Here is a 17,234-nt window from a genome sequence, read left to right as displayed (position 1 = left end):
ATTATAGTAGTTATATTCTTGTACATAGGGGGCAGTATTATAGTAGTTATATTCCTGTACATAGGGGGCAGTATTATAGTAGTTATATTCCTGTACATAGGGGGCAGTTTTATAGTCGTTATATTCTTGTACATAGGGGGCAGTATTATAGTAGTTATATTCTTGTACATAGGGGGCAGTATTATAGTTGTTATATTCCTGTACATAGGGGCAGTATTATAGTAGTTATATTCCTGTACATAGGGGGCAGTATTATAATAGTTATATTCTTGTACATAGGGGCAGTATTATAGTAGTTATATTCCTGTACATAGGGGGCAGTATTATAGTAGTGATATTCCTGTACATAGGGGGCAGTATTATAGTAGTTATATTCCTGTACATAGGGGGCAGTATTATAGTAGTTATATTCTTGTACATAGGGGGCAGTATTATAGTAGTTATATTCTTGTACATAGGGGGCAGTATTATAGTAGTTATATTCTTGTACATAGGGGGCAGTATTATAGTAGTTATATTCCTGTACATAGGGGGCAGTTTTATAGTAATTATATTCTTGTACATAGGGGGCAGTATTATAGTAGTTATATTCTTGTACAAAGGGGGCAGTATTATAGTAGTTATATTCTTGTACATAGGGGGCAGTATTATAGTAGTTACATTCTTGTACATAGGGGGGAGTATTATAGTAGTTATATTCTTGTACATAGGAGGCAGTATTATAGTAGTTATATTCTTGTACATAGGGGGCAGTATTATAGTAGTTATATTCTTGTACATAGGGGGCAGTATTATAGTAGTTATATTCTTGTACATAGGGGGCAGTATTATAGTAGTTATATTCTTGTACATAGGGGGCAGTATTATAGTAGTTATATTCCTGTACATAGGGGGCAGTATTATAGTAGTTATATTCTTGTACATAGGGGGCAGTATTATAGTAGTTATATTCCTGTACATAGGGGGCAGTATTATAGTAGTTATATTCTTGTACATAGGGGGCAGTATTATAGTAGTTATATTCTTGTACATAGGGGGCAGTATTATATTAGTTATATTCTTGTACATAGGGGGCAGTATTATAGTAGTTATATTCCTGTACATAGGGGGCAGTAGTATAGTATTTATATTCTTGTACATAGGGGACAGTATTATAATAGTTAAATCCTGTACATAGGGGGCAGTATTATAATAGTTATATCCTGTACATAGGGGGCAGTATTATAGTAGTGATATTCCTGTACATAGGGGGCAGTATTATAGTAGTGATATTCCTGTACATAGGGGGCAGTATTATAGTAGTGATATTCCTGTACATAGGGGCAGTATTATAGTAGTTATATCCTGTACATAGGGGCAGTATTATAGTAGTTATATCCTGTACATAGGGGCAGTATTATAGTAGTTATATTCTTGTACATAGGGGGCAGTATTATAGTAGTTATATTCTTGTACATAGGGGGCAGTATTATAGTAGTTATATTCTTGTACATAGGGGGCAGTATTATAGTAGTTATATTCTTGTACATAGGGGGCAGTATTATAGTAGTTATATTCTTCTACATAGGGGCAGTATTATAGTAGTGATATTCCTGTACATAGGGGCAGTATTATAGTAGTTATATCCTGTTCATAGGGGCAGTATTATAGTAGTTATATCCTGTACATAGGGGCAGTATTATAGTAGTTATATTCCTGTACATAGGGGGCAGTATTAGAGTAGTTATATTCTTGTACATAGGGGGCAGTATTATAGTAGTTATATTCCTGTACATAGGGGGCAGTATTATAGCAGTTATATTCTTGTACATAGGGGGCAGTATTATAGTAGTTATATTCTTGTACATAGGGGGCAGTATTATAGTAGTTATATTCCTGTACATAGGGGGCAGTATTATAGTAGTTATATTCTTGTACATAGGGGGCAGTATTATAGTAGTTATATTCTTGTACATAGGGGGCAGTATTATAGTAGTTATATTCTTGTACATAGGGGGCAGTATTATAGTAGTTATATTCCTGTACATAGGGGGCAGTATTATAGTAGTTATATTCTTGTACATAGGGGGCAGTATTATAGTAGTTATAGTCTTGTACATAGGGGGCAGTATTATAGTAGTTATATTCCTGTACATAGGGGGCAGTATTATAGTAGTTATATTCTTGTACATAGGGGGAAGTATTATAGTAGTTATATTCCTGTACATAGGGGGCAGTATTATAGTAGTTATATTCTTGTACATAGGGGGCAGTATTATAGTAGTTATATTCCTGTACATAGGGGGCAGTATTATAGTAGTTATATTCCTGTACATAGGGGGCAGTATTATAGTAGTTATATTCTTGTACATAGGGAGCAGTATTATAGTAGTTATATTCCTGTACATAGGGGGCAGTATTATAGTAGTTATATTCCTGTACATAGGGGGCAGTATTATAGTAGTTATATTTTTGTACATAGGGGGCGGTATAATACTAGCTTATCATATACTAATCTTTTTCTTCTCCTTATACTGTAGGATACATCAGAACATCACAGGTCGCACAGGATCAGGACCTTCCAGCCACTGTCTCCTCGTCCTGAGCCGCAGCCATGAATTTCCTCCGCAGACGTCTCTCTGACAGCAGTTTTGTGGCTAACTTGCCCAATGGCTACATGATGGATCTGCAGCGGCCGGATAACTCCACCAGTTCTCCTGTGTCCCCAGCCCTGGAGAGGAAGCAGCAGCCTCCTCAGCCATCTCCAGCCTCATCCACATCCACCTCCAGCTCCAGCCTCTTCAGCTCCATCACTAATGCAGTAAAGCAGACGACCCAGGCTGCTGCGGGCCTGGTGGAGCAGACAGGACCTCCTGCCCCTCCTGTGGTCTTGAAGCCCAAGATCCTGCTGGTGATTGATGATGCCCATACAGATTGGTAAGTGGATGTGCCAGGAGTAGACACTACTAGATATGGCACGATATGACCCTATTATGTGGGCACAGTATGGCAGGATTAGATGGACACTATGTTGCACCTTGTTCTTTCTTTATGGAAACATATGGCAGTAAAAGAGATACAATATATCCCATTGTTGTAACAGTATGCAGTATTATGTTATGGCTGCTGTAGTTACGGGTCCGGCCACTAGGTGTCAGTCTTGTACTGAGATGTTTTTAGATGGAGACATTTCTCTGCGAATAGTCCCCAAATTACAAGACATTTCTGCATCAAACCTAGTAATTATCATATAAGAGATCCCCTGATCCCTGAGAGGCGGAGCCTGTGTATGTGGGAGGAGACCACTGATCCCTACTCCTGGGATGCTGCCCCTTGCTGTCAGGTAAAGGCCAGATGAGACCCCAGACCTCCCCTGTATACAGACCTCTCCTGTATACAGACCCCAGACCTCTCCTGTGTACAGACCCCAGACCTCTCCTGTATACAGACCCCAGACCTCTCCTGTATACAGACCCCAGACCTCTCCTGTATACAGACCCCAGACCTCTCCTGTATACAGACCCCAGACCTCCCCTGTATACAGACCCCAGACCTCTCCTGTATACAGACCCCAGACCAGACCTCTCCTGTGTACAGACCCCAGACCTCTCCTGTATACAGACCCCAGACCTTTCCTGTATACAGACCCCAGACCTCTCCTGTGTACAGACCCCAGACCTCTCCTGTATACAGACCCCAGACCTCTCCTGTGTACAGACCCCAGACCTCTCCTGTATACAGACCCCAGACCTTTCCTGTATACAGACCCCAGACCTCTCCTGTGTACAGACCCCAGACCTCCCCTGTATACAGACCCCAGACCTCCCCTGTATACAGACCCCAGAGCTCTCCTGTATACAGACCCCAGACCTCCCCTGTATACAGACCCCAGACCTCCCCTGTATACAGACCCCAGACCTCCCCTGTATACAGACCCCAGACCTCCCCTGTATACAGACCCCATACCTCCCCTGTATACAGACCCCAGACCTCTCCTATATACAGACCCCAGAGCTCTCCTGTATACAGACCCCAGACCTCCCCTGTATACAAACCCCAGAGCTTCCCTCTATATACAGACCCCAGACCTCTCCTATATACAGACCCCAGAGCTTCCCTCTATATACAGACCCCAGACCTCTCCTATATACAGACCCCAGACCTCCCCTGTGTACAGACCCCAGACCTCTCCTGTATACAGACCCCAGACCTCTCCTGTATACAGACCCCAGACCTCTCCTGTATACAGACCCCAGACATCTCCTGTATACAGACCCCAGACCTCCCCTGTGTACAGACCCCAGACCTCCCCTGTGTACAGACCCCAGACCTCCCCTGTGTACAGACCCCAGACCTCCCCTGTTTACAGACCCCAGACCTCCCCTGTATACAGACCCCAGACCTCTCCTGTATACAGACCCCAGACATCTCCTGTATACAGACCCCAGACATCTCCTGTATACAGACCCCAGACCTCCCCTGTGTACAGACCCCAGACCTCCCCTGTGTACAGACCCCAGACCTCTCCTGTATACAGACCCCAGACCTCTCCTGTATACAGACCCCACACCTCTCCTGTATACAGACCCCACACCTCCCCTGTATACAGACCCCAGACCTCCCCCGTATACAGACTTCAGACCTCCCCCGTATACAGACCCCAGACCTCCCCTGTATACAGACCCCAGACCTCCCCTGTGTACAGACCCCAGACCTCCCCTGTGTACAGACCCCACACCTCTCCTGTATACAGACCCCACACCTCTCCTGTATACAGACCCCACACCTCTCCTGTATACAGACCCCACACCTCCCCTGTATACAGACCCCAGACCTCTCCTGTATACAGACTCCAGACCTCTCCTGTATACAGACTCCAGACCTCTCCTGTATACAGACCCCAGACCTCCCCTGTTTACAGACCCCAGACCTCCCCTGTATACAGACCCCAGACCTCTCCTGTATACAGACCCCAGACCTCTCCTGTATACAGACCCCAGACCTCTCCTGTATACAGACCCCAGACCTCTCCTGTATACAGACCCCAGACCTCTCCTGTATACAGACCCCAGACCTCTCCTGTATACAGACCCCAGACCTCTCCTGTATACAGACCCCAGACCTCCCCGGTATACAGACCCCAGACCTCTCCTGTATACAGACCCCAGACCTCTCCTGTATACAGACCCCAGACCTCTCCTGTATACAGACCCCAGACCTCTCCTGTATACAGACCCCAGACCTCCCCTGTATACAGACCCCAGACCTCCCCTGTATACAGACCCCAGACCTCTCCTGTATACAGACCCCAGACCTCCCCTGTATACAGACCCCAGACCTCCCCTGTATACAGACCCCAGACCTCCCCTGTATACAGACCCCAGACCAGACCTCCCCTGTATTCAGACCCTAGACCTCTCCTGTATACAGACCCCAGACCTCTCCTGTATACAGACCCCAGACCTCCCCTGTATACAGACCCCAGACCTCCCCTGTATACAGACCCCAGACCTCCCCTGTATACAGACCAGACCTCTCCTGTATACAGACCCCAGACCTCTCCTTTATACAGACCCCAGACCTCCCCTGTATACAGACCCCAGACCTCCCCTGTATACAGACCCCAGACCTCCCCTGTATACAGACTCCAGACCTCCCCTGTATACAGACCCCAGACCTCCCCTGTATACAGACCCCAGACCTCCCCTGTATACAGACCCCAGACCTCCCCTGTATACAGACCCCAGACCTCCCCTGTATACAGACCAGACCTCTCCCGTATACAGACCCCAGACCTCCCCTGTATACAGACCCCAGACCTCTCCTGTATACAGACCCCAGACCAGCCCTGTATACAGACCCCAGACCTCCCCCGTATACAGACCCCAGACCTCTCCTGTATACAGACCCCAGACCTCTCCTGTATACAGACCCCAGACCTCTCCTGTATACAGACCCCAGACCTCTCCTGTATACAGACCCCAGACCTCTCCTGTATACAGACCCCAGACCTCTCCTGTATACAGACCCCAGACCTCTCCTGTATACAGACCCCAGACCTCTCCTGTATACAGACCCCAGACCTCCCCTGTATACAGACCCCAGACCTCCCCTGTATACAGACCCCAGACCTCCCCTGTATACAGACCCCACACCTCCCCTGTATACAGACCCCAGACCTCCCCTGTATACACACCCCAGACCTCCCCTGTATACACACCCCAGACCAGCCCTGTATACAGACCCCAGACCTCTCCTGTATACAGACCCCAGACCTCTCCTGCTTACAGACCCCAGACCTCCCCTGTATACAGACCCCAGACCTCTCCTGTATACAGACCCCAGACCTCCCCTGTATACAGACCCCAGACCTTCTCTGTATACAGAACCCAGACCTCTCCTGTATACAGACCCCAGACCTCCCCTGTATACAGACCCCAGACCTCTCCTGTATACAGACCCCAGACTTCTCCTGTATACAGACCCCAGACCTCTCCTGTATACAGACCCCAGACCTCCCCTGTATACAGACCCCAGACCTCCCCCGTATACAGACCCCAGACCTCCCCCGTATACAGACCCCAGACCTCTCCTGTGTACAGACCCCAGACCAGACCTCTCCTGTATACAGACCCCAGACCTCTCCTGTATACAGACCCCAGACCTCTCCTGTATACAGAGCCCAGACCTCTCCTGTATACACACCCCAGACCTCCCCTGTATACAGACCCCAGACCTCTCCTGTATACAGACCCCAGACCTCTCCTGTATACAGACCCATACCTCCCAACCGTCCCGTTTTGGGCGGGACAGTCCCGTTTTTTAACCCTTGTCCCGCCTGCACGGACCGTTAAGTGAAAGTCCCGGTTTTTTTGCGGTTTCACGGATTTTTCCGTTTTGTCCCGCCCCCGAGTCCCGCCCCCCCCCGAGTCCCGCCCCCGAGTCCCGCCCCCGTCCTGCTCAGGATACAGAGAAGCCAGGGGGCGGGGTACAGCGTCCTCCTCCTCTCCAGCTCCCGGGCTGTCTGCTGCAGAGCCGGCACCTCCCCCATCCCCTCCCCTGGGAGGCAGAGCCCTCCCTGTCCTCAGGCTGCCACTTGCAGGCACATGGATGGATGGATGGATGGAGCAGTGCAGAGTGTCATGTTCTCTGCACTGCCCCTGCACAGCAGCCCCAGGGGATCATCCTCCGTGCAGGCAGGAACTCTCCAGCACTGCTACATCAATGGCTCCCTGCCCCCACCTCCTCCTGCTCCTCACTGAAGTTCGTCTGATGAAGCAGAGCCGAGTGTGTGCAGCTGCTGCAGTGTGATAACAGGTACTCTACAGTGACTGCAGGCAGCAGCTAAAGGGTTAAACACTTTCCTCCATAGACCCCCTGCCCCCATCCCTAACCCCCCCAGTGCCCTTCTATTCTGCTTTTATTGTACCATATACTTAATCCCTTAACCCCTTAAGGACGCAGGGTTTTTCTCTCATTTCTCGCTCTCCAACTTCAAAAATCCATAACTTTTTCATTTTTACGTGTACAGAGCTGTGTGAGGGCTTATTTTGTGCGTAACAAATTTTACTTTCCCGTAATGTTATTTATTTTAACATGCCGTGTACTGCGAAGCTGCAAAAAATTCCAAATGTGGAAAAAATTTTTTAAAAAACCGCACGTGCGTCACGTTCTTGTGGGCTCAGTTTTTTCGACTTTGACTGTGCACTCAAAATAACACCTCAGCTTTATTCTTTGGTTCGGTGCGATCGCGGTGATACCGGATTTATAGGTTTTATTGTGTTTTAATACATTTTCAAAAATTAAACGCATGTGTGCGTCTTCTGACGCTAATAACTTTTTCATACTTTGGCGCACGGAGCTGGGGGTGGGGTCATTTTTGGCGAAATGAGCCGACGTTTTCATTCCTACCATTTTGAGGTCTGTGCGACATTTTGATCATTTTTAATTTCATTTTTTATGTGATGTAAAAAGGTGTAAAAGTCGCATTTCGGACATTTGGGCGCCATTTCCCGCCTCGGAGGTCACCGCCGCCCGTAACCGTTTTTATATTTTGATAGATCGGGCATTTTGGGACGCGGCGATACCTAATGTGTCTGTGATCTTTACTGTTTATTATGTTTTATATCCGTTCTAGGGAAAGGGAGGTGATTAGAATTTTTAATATTTTATAAATTTTTTTTATTTTTAAAACCTGTTTTTTCTTTTTTTTCCACTATTTCTTAGACCATCTACGGTACATTAACCCTAGATGGTCAGATCGCTCCTACCATATACTGCAATACTTCTGGCTCATTGTAACGAATCTGCAGAAGCCATGTAGCCTCGTGTCAAAAGAAGACCCGAGGCTACCATGGTAACCGATCGCCGCCCCCGATGACGTTCGGGGGCACAGCGATCGTAAAAAAGACTTTGCCGGCGACAATGACCGACTGCGGTTATTAGCGGTGGGGGTTTTCTGCAACATGCAAAACCCCCCACCTTGTATGAAGAGGACTCAGCCCATGAGCCCTCTTCATACACTCCTTATACTCTCTGCGTCGTAGAGCTACGGCGCAGAGCGTTAAGGGGTTAAAGGGGTTTTCCCACAAATACAAGTTAGGCCCTATCCATAGGACAGGGCTTAACCTGCTGATGTGTGGGGGTTTCAGTGATGTGACCCCCATAGATCATGAAAACAAGGGGTCTGTTGGGGTCCACATAAGGTCCATGTCATCGCTCTATGACAGTAATGGAGCAGAATGGTCATACACGGCCGTCTGCTCCATTACTCTGACGGAACAATTTTTGCGTTTCCATATTTCACTCCCCACTTTCAAAAATCAATAACTTTTTTATTTTTCCACGTACAGAGCTGTGTGCGGCCTGTTTCTGCGTAACAAATTATACTTCCTAGTGACAGTATTAAATATTCCAGGCCCTGTACTGGGAAGCGGGAAGGAAAATATCAAATGTGTTTTTTATGGCTTTCACTGCGCGCTCAATAGGACTCCTCCCCTTTACTGCGCTCCATAGGACCCCTCCCCTTTACTGCGCTCCATAGGACCCCTCCCCTTTACTGCGCTCCATAGGACCCCTCCCCTTTACTGCGCTCCATAGGACCCCTCCCCTTTACTGCGCTCCATAGGACCCCTCCCCTTTACTGCGACAACGAGCATGTCCCCCCCCTAGACAACGAGGATTTCCCCCCCTAGACAACGAGCATTTCCCCCTGCTAGACAACGAGCATGTCTCCCCCTGACCCCTAGACAACGAGCATGTCCCCCCCCAAGACAACGAGCATGCCCCCCCCCTAGACAACGAGCATGTCCCCCCCCCCAGACAACGAGCATTCCCCCCCCTAGACAACGAGCATGTCTCCCCCCGACTCCTAGACAACGAGCATGTCCCCCCCCTAGACAACTAGCATTTCCCCCCCCCCTAGACAACGAGCATGTCTACCCCTGACCCCTAGACAACGAGCATGTCCTCCCCTGTGGCTGCGTGCCCTTTTTTGTGTGCTTGTGTTATTTTTGTCTTCCAGGACCGTGCCTGCTGTGGACTGCTTCGGATTCGAAGGATTACGTCTATGACCGACATTTCTAACAAATAAAATGGTCAACGAGGGTGTGTCTGCGTCTTTTGTTCAATAAAATTTTCTGAAAACGGTGTGATTATTTATTTTTTTGCGACACTCTTCATAGTTTGCCGTAGTAGTGGTGCCGGCTAGGTGACGGTGCTCATTACTAAGGGCTGGCCTTAGTGTTTGCCTTAATTTTTTTGGCAAATTTACACTAACGCCCATACCATTACCCTGGTACCCACCGCCACCAGGGGTGCCGGGAAGAGCCGGGTACAAACCAGTACCTGACTGTCTATAGATGGTCAGGTGTTGGGGCGGCTGCAGGCTGTTATTGTTGCGCTGGGATAGCCCCCTAACAGTGGCCTATCCCAGCTCAGTAATGGCGGCTGCTGCTGCTTTTTTGTATCTGGCTGATTTGAACAATAGGGGGCACCCCATGCCGTTTTTCCCCCCCATTTTTTTGTAAAAATGGGGGAAACAGCCTGGGAGCCCCCTTTAAAGGGGGGACCCCACGCATATTTTTGTCAAAAATTTGAAGAAAAAACGGCATGGGGTGCCCCTATTTTTCAAATCAGCCAGATACAAAAAAGCAGCAGCAGCCTGCCATTACTGCGCTGGGATAGGTCACTGTTAGGGGGCTATTCCAGCGCAACAATAACAGCCTGCAGCCGCCCCAACACCTGACCATCTATAGACAGTCAGGTACTGGTTTGTACCCGGCTCTTCCCGGCACCCCTGGTGGCGGTGGGTACCGGGGTAATGGTATGGGCGTTAGTGTGAATTTGCCAAAAAAATTAAGGCAAACACTAAGGCCAGCCCTTAGTAATGAGCACCGTCACCTAGCCGGCACCACTACTACGGCAAACTATGAAGAGTGTCGCAAAAAAATAAATAATCACACCGTTTTCAGAAAATTTTATTGAACAAAAAACGCAGACACACCCTCGTTGACCATTTTATTTGTTAGAAATGTCGGTCATCGATGTAATCCTTCGAATCTGAAGCAGTCCACAGCAGGCACGGTCCTGGAAGACAAAAATAACACAAACACACAAAAAAGGGCACGCAGCCACAGGGGAGGACATGCTCGTTGTCTAGGTGGGGGACATGCTCGTTGTCTAGGGGGGGACATGGTCGTTGTCTAGGTGGGGGTACATTCTCGTTGTCTAGGTGGGGGTACATGCTCGTTGTCTAGGGGGGGGTACATGCTCGTTGTCTAGGGGGGGGCATGCTCGTTGTCTAGGGGACATGCTCGTTGTCTAGGGGGGGCATGCTTGTTGTCTAGGGGGGGCATGCTCGTTGTCTGGGGGGGACATGCTCGTTGTCTAGGGGGGGGCATGCTCGTTGTCTGGGGGCGGACATGCCCGTTGTCTGGGGGGGACATGCTCGTTGTCTGGGGGGGACATGCTCGTTGTCTAGGGGGGGGCATGCTCGTTGTCTGGGGGCGGACATGCCCGTTGTCTGGGGGGGACATGCTCGTTGTCTAGGGGGGGACATGCTCGTTGTCTAGGGGAGGACATGCTCGTTGTCTGGGGGGGGCATGCTCGTTGTCTAGGGGAGGACATGCTCGTTGTCTAGGAGGGCATGCTCGTTGTCTAGGGGGAGTGGAATATGCCCCCCAATTATATACATAAATATACATTGGTGCCAGTGGATGCGTTGAAGGTATGAGCAGTGGCGTGGCCAGGGGGTGTGGTTAGGGGGCGTGGCTAGGGTGTGGCTTCTGTGGGTAAAAAAATCGCCGCGGCGCGCTTCGCGCGCCGCCATTTTGTCCCTCTTTCTCCTCCACAAAAGTTGGGAGGTATGCAGACCCCAGACCTCTCCTGTATACAGACCCCAGACCTCTCCTGTATACAGACCCCAGACCTCCCCTGTATACACACCCCAGACCTCCCCTGTATACAGACCCCAGACCTCCCCTGTATACAGACCCCAGACCTCCCCTGTATACAGACCCCAGACCTCTCCTGTATACAGACCCCAGACCTCTCCTGTATACAGAGCCCAGACCTCTCCTGTATACAGAGCCCAGACCTCCCCTGTATACAGACCCCAGACCTCCCCTGTATACAGACCCCAGACCTCCCCTGTATACAGACCCCAGACCTCTCCTGTATACAGACCCCAGACCTCTCCTGTATACAGACCCCAGACCTCTCCTGTATACAGACCCCAGACCTCTCCTGTATACAGACCCCAGACCTCTCCTGTATACAGACCCTAGACCTCCCCTGTATACAGACCCCAGACCTCCCCTGTATACAGACCCCAGACCTCTCCTGTATACCTAGCCGCTCCTGCATATAGACCCCAGATAAGACCCTCACTCCCCTGTATATTGGGTGGGAGCCCCTCTCCGAGCCCTGGCAGGGCCATCTCCCAGCAGGCAGCGAGCCCCCCGCACACAATGGCGCATACAGTGGAGCCTTGTCCCCCCGGATCCTGCGGCCTGTGATGGCAGACACCGCCGGACGTGTGGTATCTCTGCAGTAATCCCACCAGCAGACCCCGGACATGATCTACATACACAGCAGGGTCCACGCCGGGGCATCCACCGCCAAGATAAATCAGGACACAAAAGAAAAGAATCCGACTTATTCCCATGGGAGAATTCTCCGGATCCCGACCGGAGAAAAGATAGGAATCCTATTCAGGCGGGATTTATCCGTCTAGCATCTTATATATATGCAAATCCGTGTGCCGGAGGACTACTACTCCCAGAAGTGCCCTCAAAAGATAGGAAATCTGCTTCGTTATTGTGCAGCTTTGGATGTGACTGGAGTATAAGACGTGACTCCCACTATTCCCCCATAACATCCTTAATCTGCAGACAGAGTTATAGTGCAGCTTTGGATGTGACAAGAGTGTTTAGACATGACTATAACTCCCAGCATATCCCCAAAATATCTTAAATCTGCTTAGTTATATTGCAGCTTTGGATGTGACTGGAGCGCAATAAATTGACCAAATCTGCAAACAACTGCTCCCAAAAGTCCCCCAAAAGATCTTTAATCTGCTGCGTAACGGTGCAGATTTAGATGTAACTGGAGTACATGACATAATCAAATGAATCTGAACAACTACTACTCCCAGCCTTGCCCCCAAAAGATCTTAAATCTGCAGGTAGACTCAGTGCAGCTTTGGATGTGACAAGAGTGTTTGGACATGACTTCATCAGCCTGCAGCCGGACTATAATTGCCAGCATTTCATCAAACGATCTTAAATCTGCTTAGTTATATTGCAGCTTTGGATGTGATTGGAGTATAAGACGTGAGCCAATCTGTTGTGGCAGGAGGACTTCCACTCCTAGAAATTTCCACAAAAAAACTAGACTCATAGTTCAGCTTAGGGTGTGACTGGAGTGTTTAGACATGACTGTTTTTACCTGCTAGAGGACTACAACTCTCAGCATTGCCCCAAAAGATCCTAAATATGCAGGTAGCAGGTAGTGCAGCTTTGGATGTGACTGGAGTGTTAAGACATAGCTGCATCTGCCTGCAAGAGAACTACAACTCCCAGCATTTACCCCATAAGATCCTAAATCTCCATACAGAGTTATAGTACAGCTTTAGAAGTGACTGGAGTAGAAGATATAATACAATCTTTGCGAGGAGGACTACTACTCCCATTATAAATCTGACAGATTTGTGAATTTCTACTGCAGCTTTGACTGTGAGTGGAGAATAAGTCATGACATGTTATACCAAGCCTTACTTGTACCTCCGAAAGATCTCGAATCTGCAAGAAGATTCATGGTGTAGCTTTGGATGTGACTAGAGTATAAGACAGAGAATCAGTGTGCAGCAGGACTACTACTCCCAGCATAAATGCAAATCCACCGGTAGTGGAGTTTTGTGGTGCAGCTTTGGATGTGATTGGAGATGTAACCACAGCTGGGATAGATAAGGAGTGATGTCACTATAAACACAAAAAAAGAGAGAAAACACTTTCATGATTTTCTGGCCACCAAGTGGCGCTGTCATATTAGTCAGGTTTTTTATTGTGTTTTTCCAATAACAAGTGATGTAATAATAAATTCTTGTTTATATAATGAATCCAAAGACATGAGACAAGCTCAACGCGATCCCAAAATCCACCCCCCGCAGAGGCCAAAGTCCAGATCTCAGCAACACTGGGTGCCGTGCCGGGAACATGTGACTACAACATCTCAGAATCTCTTCTATGATTCCAGTTTTCCAACGAGTGTTTATACGACCCGAGACTATGAGTATTATTATATCCAAGGCCGATTACTCACTACAGCAACACAGCGGCCATTGTCTGATGCCAGAGATTGGCCGTCATAGCAGAGGGCGCCCCCTACTGGTAATCAGGAACCCCAACCTCCCCCCAAGAATTATACATTACTACTACCCCCTATGTACAGGAATATAACTACTATAATACTGTCCCCTATGTACAGGAATATAACTACTATAATACTGCCCCCTATGTACAGGAATATAACTACTATAATACTGCCCCCTATGTACAGGAATATAACTACTATAATACTGCCCCCTATGTACAAGAATATAACTACTATAATACTGCCCCCCTATGTACAGGAATATAACTACTATAATACTGCCCCTATGTACAGGAATATAACTACTATAATACTGCCCCCTATGTACAGGAATATAACTACTATAATACTGCCCCCTATGTACAGGAATATAACTACTATAATACTGCCCCCTATGTACAGGAATATAACTACTATAATACTGCCCCCTATGTACAGGAATATAACTACTATAATACTGCCCCCTATGTACAAGAATATAACTACTATAATACTGCCCCCCTATGTACAGGAATATAACTACTATAATACTGCCCCTATGTACAGGAATATAACTACTATAATACTGCCCCCTATGTACAGGAATATAACTACTATAATACTGCCCCCTATGTACAGGAATATAACTACTATAATACTGCCCCCTATGTACAGGAATATAACTACTATAATACTGCCCCCTATGTACAGGAATATAACTACTATAATACTGCCCCCTATGTACAGGAATATAACTACTATAATACTGCCCCCTATGTACAAGAATATAACTACTATAATACTGCCCCCTATGTACAAGAATATAACTACTATAATACTGCCCCCTATGTACAGGAATATAACTACTATAATACTGCCCCCTATGTACAGGAATATAACTACTATAATACTGCCCCCTATGTACAGGAATATAACTACTATAATACTGCCCCCTATGTACAAGAATATAACTACTATAATACTGCCCCCTATGTACAAGAATATAACTACTATAATACTGCCCCCTATGTACAAGAATATAACTGCTATAATACTGCCCCCTATGTACAGGAATATAACTACTATAATACTGCCCCCTATGTACAAGAATATAACTACTATAATACTGCCCCCTATGTACAAGAATATAACTACTATAATACTGCCCCCTATGTAAAAGAATATAACTACTATAATACTGCCCCCTATGTACAGGAATATAACTACTATAATACTGCCTCCTATGTACAAGAATATAACTACTATAATACCGCCCCCTATGTACAAGAATATAACTACTATAATACTGCCCCCTATGTACAGGAATATAACTACTATAATACTGCCCCCTATGTACAGGAATATAACTACTATAATACTGCCCCCTATGTACAAGAATATAACTACTATAATACTGCCCCCTATGTACAAGAATATAACTACTATAATACTGCCCCCTATGTACAGGGATATAACTACTATAATACTGCCCCCTATGTACAAGAATACAATTTGTCATGCTTTGTGCAGCGCTGCGTAATCTGTGTGCGCTATATAAATAAAGAATTATTATTATTATTATTATAACTACTATAATACTGCCCCCTATGTACAGGGATATAACTACTATAATACTGCCCCCTATGTACAAGAATATAACTACTATAATACTGCCCCCTATGTACAGGAATATAACTACTATAATACTGCCCCCTATGTACAGGAATATAACTACTATAATACTGCCCCCTATGTACAAGAATATAACTACTATAATACTGCCCCCTATGTACAAGAATATAACTACTATAATACTGCCCCCTATGTACAGGGATATAACTACTATAATACTGCCCCCTATGTACAAGAATATAACTACTATAATACTGCCCCCTATGTACAGGGATATAACTACTATAATACTGCCCCCTATGTACAAGAATATAACTACTATAATACTGCCCCCTATGTACAGGAATATAACTACTATAATACTGCCCCCTATGTACAGGGATATAACTACTATAATACTGCCCCCTATGTACAGGAATATAACTACTATAATACTGCCCCCTATGTACAAGAATATAACTACTATAATACTGCCCCCTATGTACAGGAATATAACTACTATAATACTGCCCCCTATGTACAGGAATATATCTACTATAATACTGCCCCCTATGTACAGGAATATAACTACTATAATACTGCCTCCTATGTACAAGAATATAACTACTATAATACTGCCCCCTATGTACAAGAATATAACTACTATAATACTGCCCCCTATGTACAAGAATATAACTACTATAATACTGCCCCCTATGTACAGGAATATAACTACTATAATACTGCCCCCTATGTACAAGAATATAACTACTATAACACTGCCCCCTATGTACAAGAATATAACTACTATAATACTGCCCCCTATGTACAAGAATATATCTACTATAATACTGCCCCCTATGTACAAGAATATAACTACTATAATACTGCCCCCTGTGTACAGGAATATAACTACTATAATACTGCCCCCTATGTACAGGAATATAACTACTATAATACTGCCCCCTATGTACAAGAATATAACTACTGTAATACTGCCCCCTATGTACAAGAATATAACTACTATAATACTGCCCCCTATGTACAGGAATATAACTACTATAATACTACCCCCTATATACAGGAATATAACTACTATAATACTGCCCCCTGTGTACAAGAATATAACTACTATAATACTACCCCCTATATACAGGAATATAACTACTATAATACTGCCCCCTATGTACAAGAATATAACTACTATAATACTGCCCCCTATGTACAGGAATATAACTACTATAATACTGCCCCCTATGTACAAGAACATAACTACTATAATACTGTCCCCTATGTACAGGAATATAACTACTATAATACTGCCCCCTATGTACAAGAATATAACTACTATAATACTGCCCCCTATGTACAAGAATATATCTAATATAATACTGCCCCCTATGTACAGGAATATAACTACTATAATACTGCCCCCTATGTACAAGAACATAACTACTATAATACTGCCCCCTATGTACAAGAATATAACTACTATAATCCTGCCCCCTATGTACAGGAATATAACTACTATAATATTGCCCCCTATGTACAAGAACATAACTACTATAATACTGCCCCTATGTACAAGAATATAACTACTATAATACTGCCCCCTATGTACAGACATATAACTACTATAATACTGCCCCCTATGTACAGGAATATAACTACTATAATACTGCCCCTATGTACAAGAATATAACCACTATAATACTGCCCCCTATGTACAGGAATATAACTACTATAATACTGCCCCCTGTGTACAAGAATATAACTACTATAATACTGTCCCC

At 45.9% G+C, this 17,234-nt stretch overlaps 1 protein-coding gene across 2 annotated transcripts in view; it reads left to right on the top strand.

The window, feature by feature from the left end:
- Positions 1–17,234, top strand: part of SYN3 (synapsin III) — a 221,593-nt gene that overhangs the window by 27,783 nt on the left and 176,576 nt on the right. For both annotated transcript variants that reach the window (XM_072145126.1, XM_072145125.1), the window contains exon 2: positions 2,520–2,916. In XM_072145126.1, the coding sequence (XP_072001227.1) occupies positions 2,594–2,916 (323 nt within the window). In that variant the 5' untranslated portion in view covers positions 2,520–2,593. The remainder of the gene's footprint in view (positions 1–2,519; positions 2,917–17,234) is intronic.

Source organism: Engystomops pustulosus, chromosome 4, assembly GCF_040894005.1.
Source record: "Engystomops pustulosus chromosome 4, aEngPut4.maternal, whole genome shotgun sequence".
In the NCBI taxonomy this organism is placed as follows: domain Eukaryota; kingdom Metazoa; phylum Chordata; class Amphibia; order Anura; family Leptodactylidae; genus Engystomops; species Engystomops pustulosus.
The sequence above is the reverse complement of the archived record's forward strand: the minus strand, read 5'-3'. Positions and strand labels throughout refer to the sequence as shown.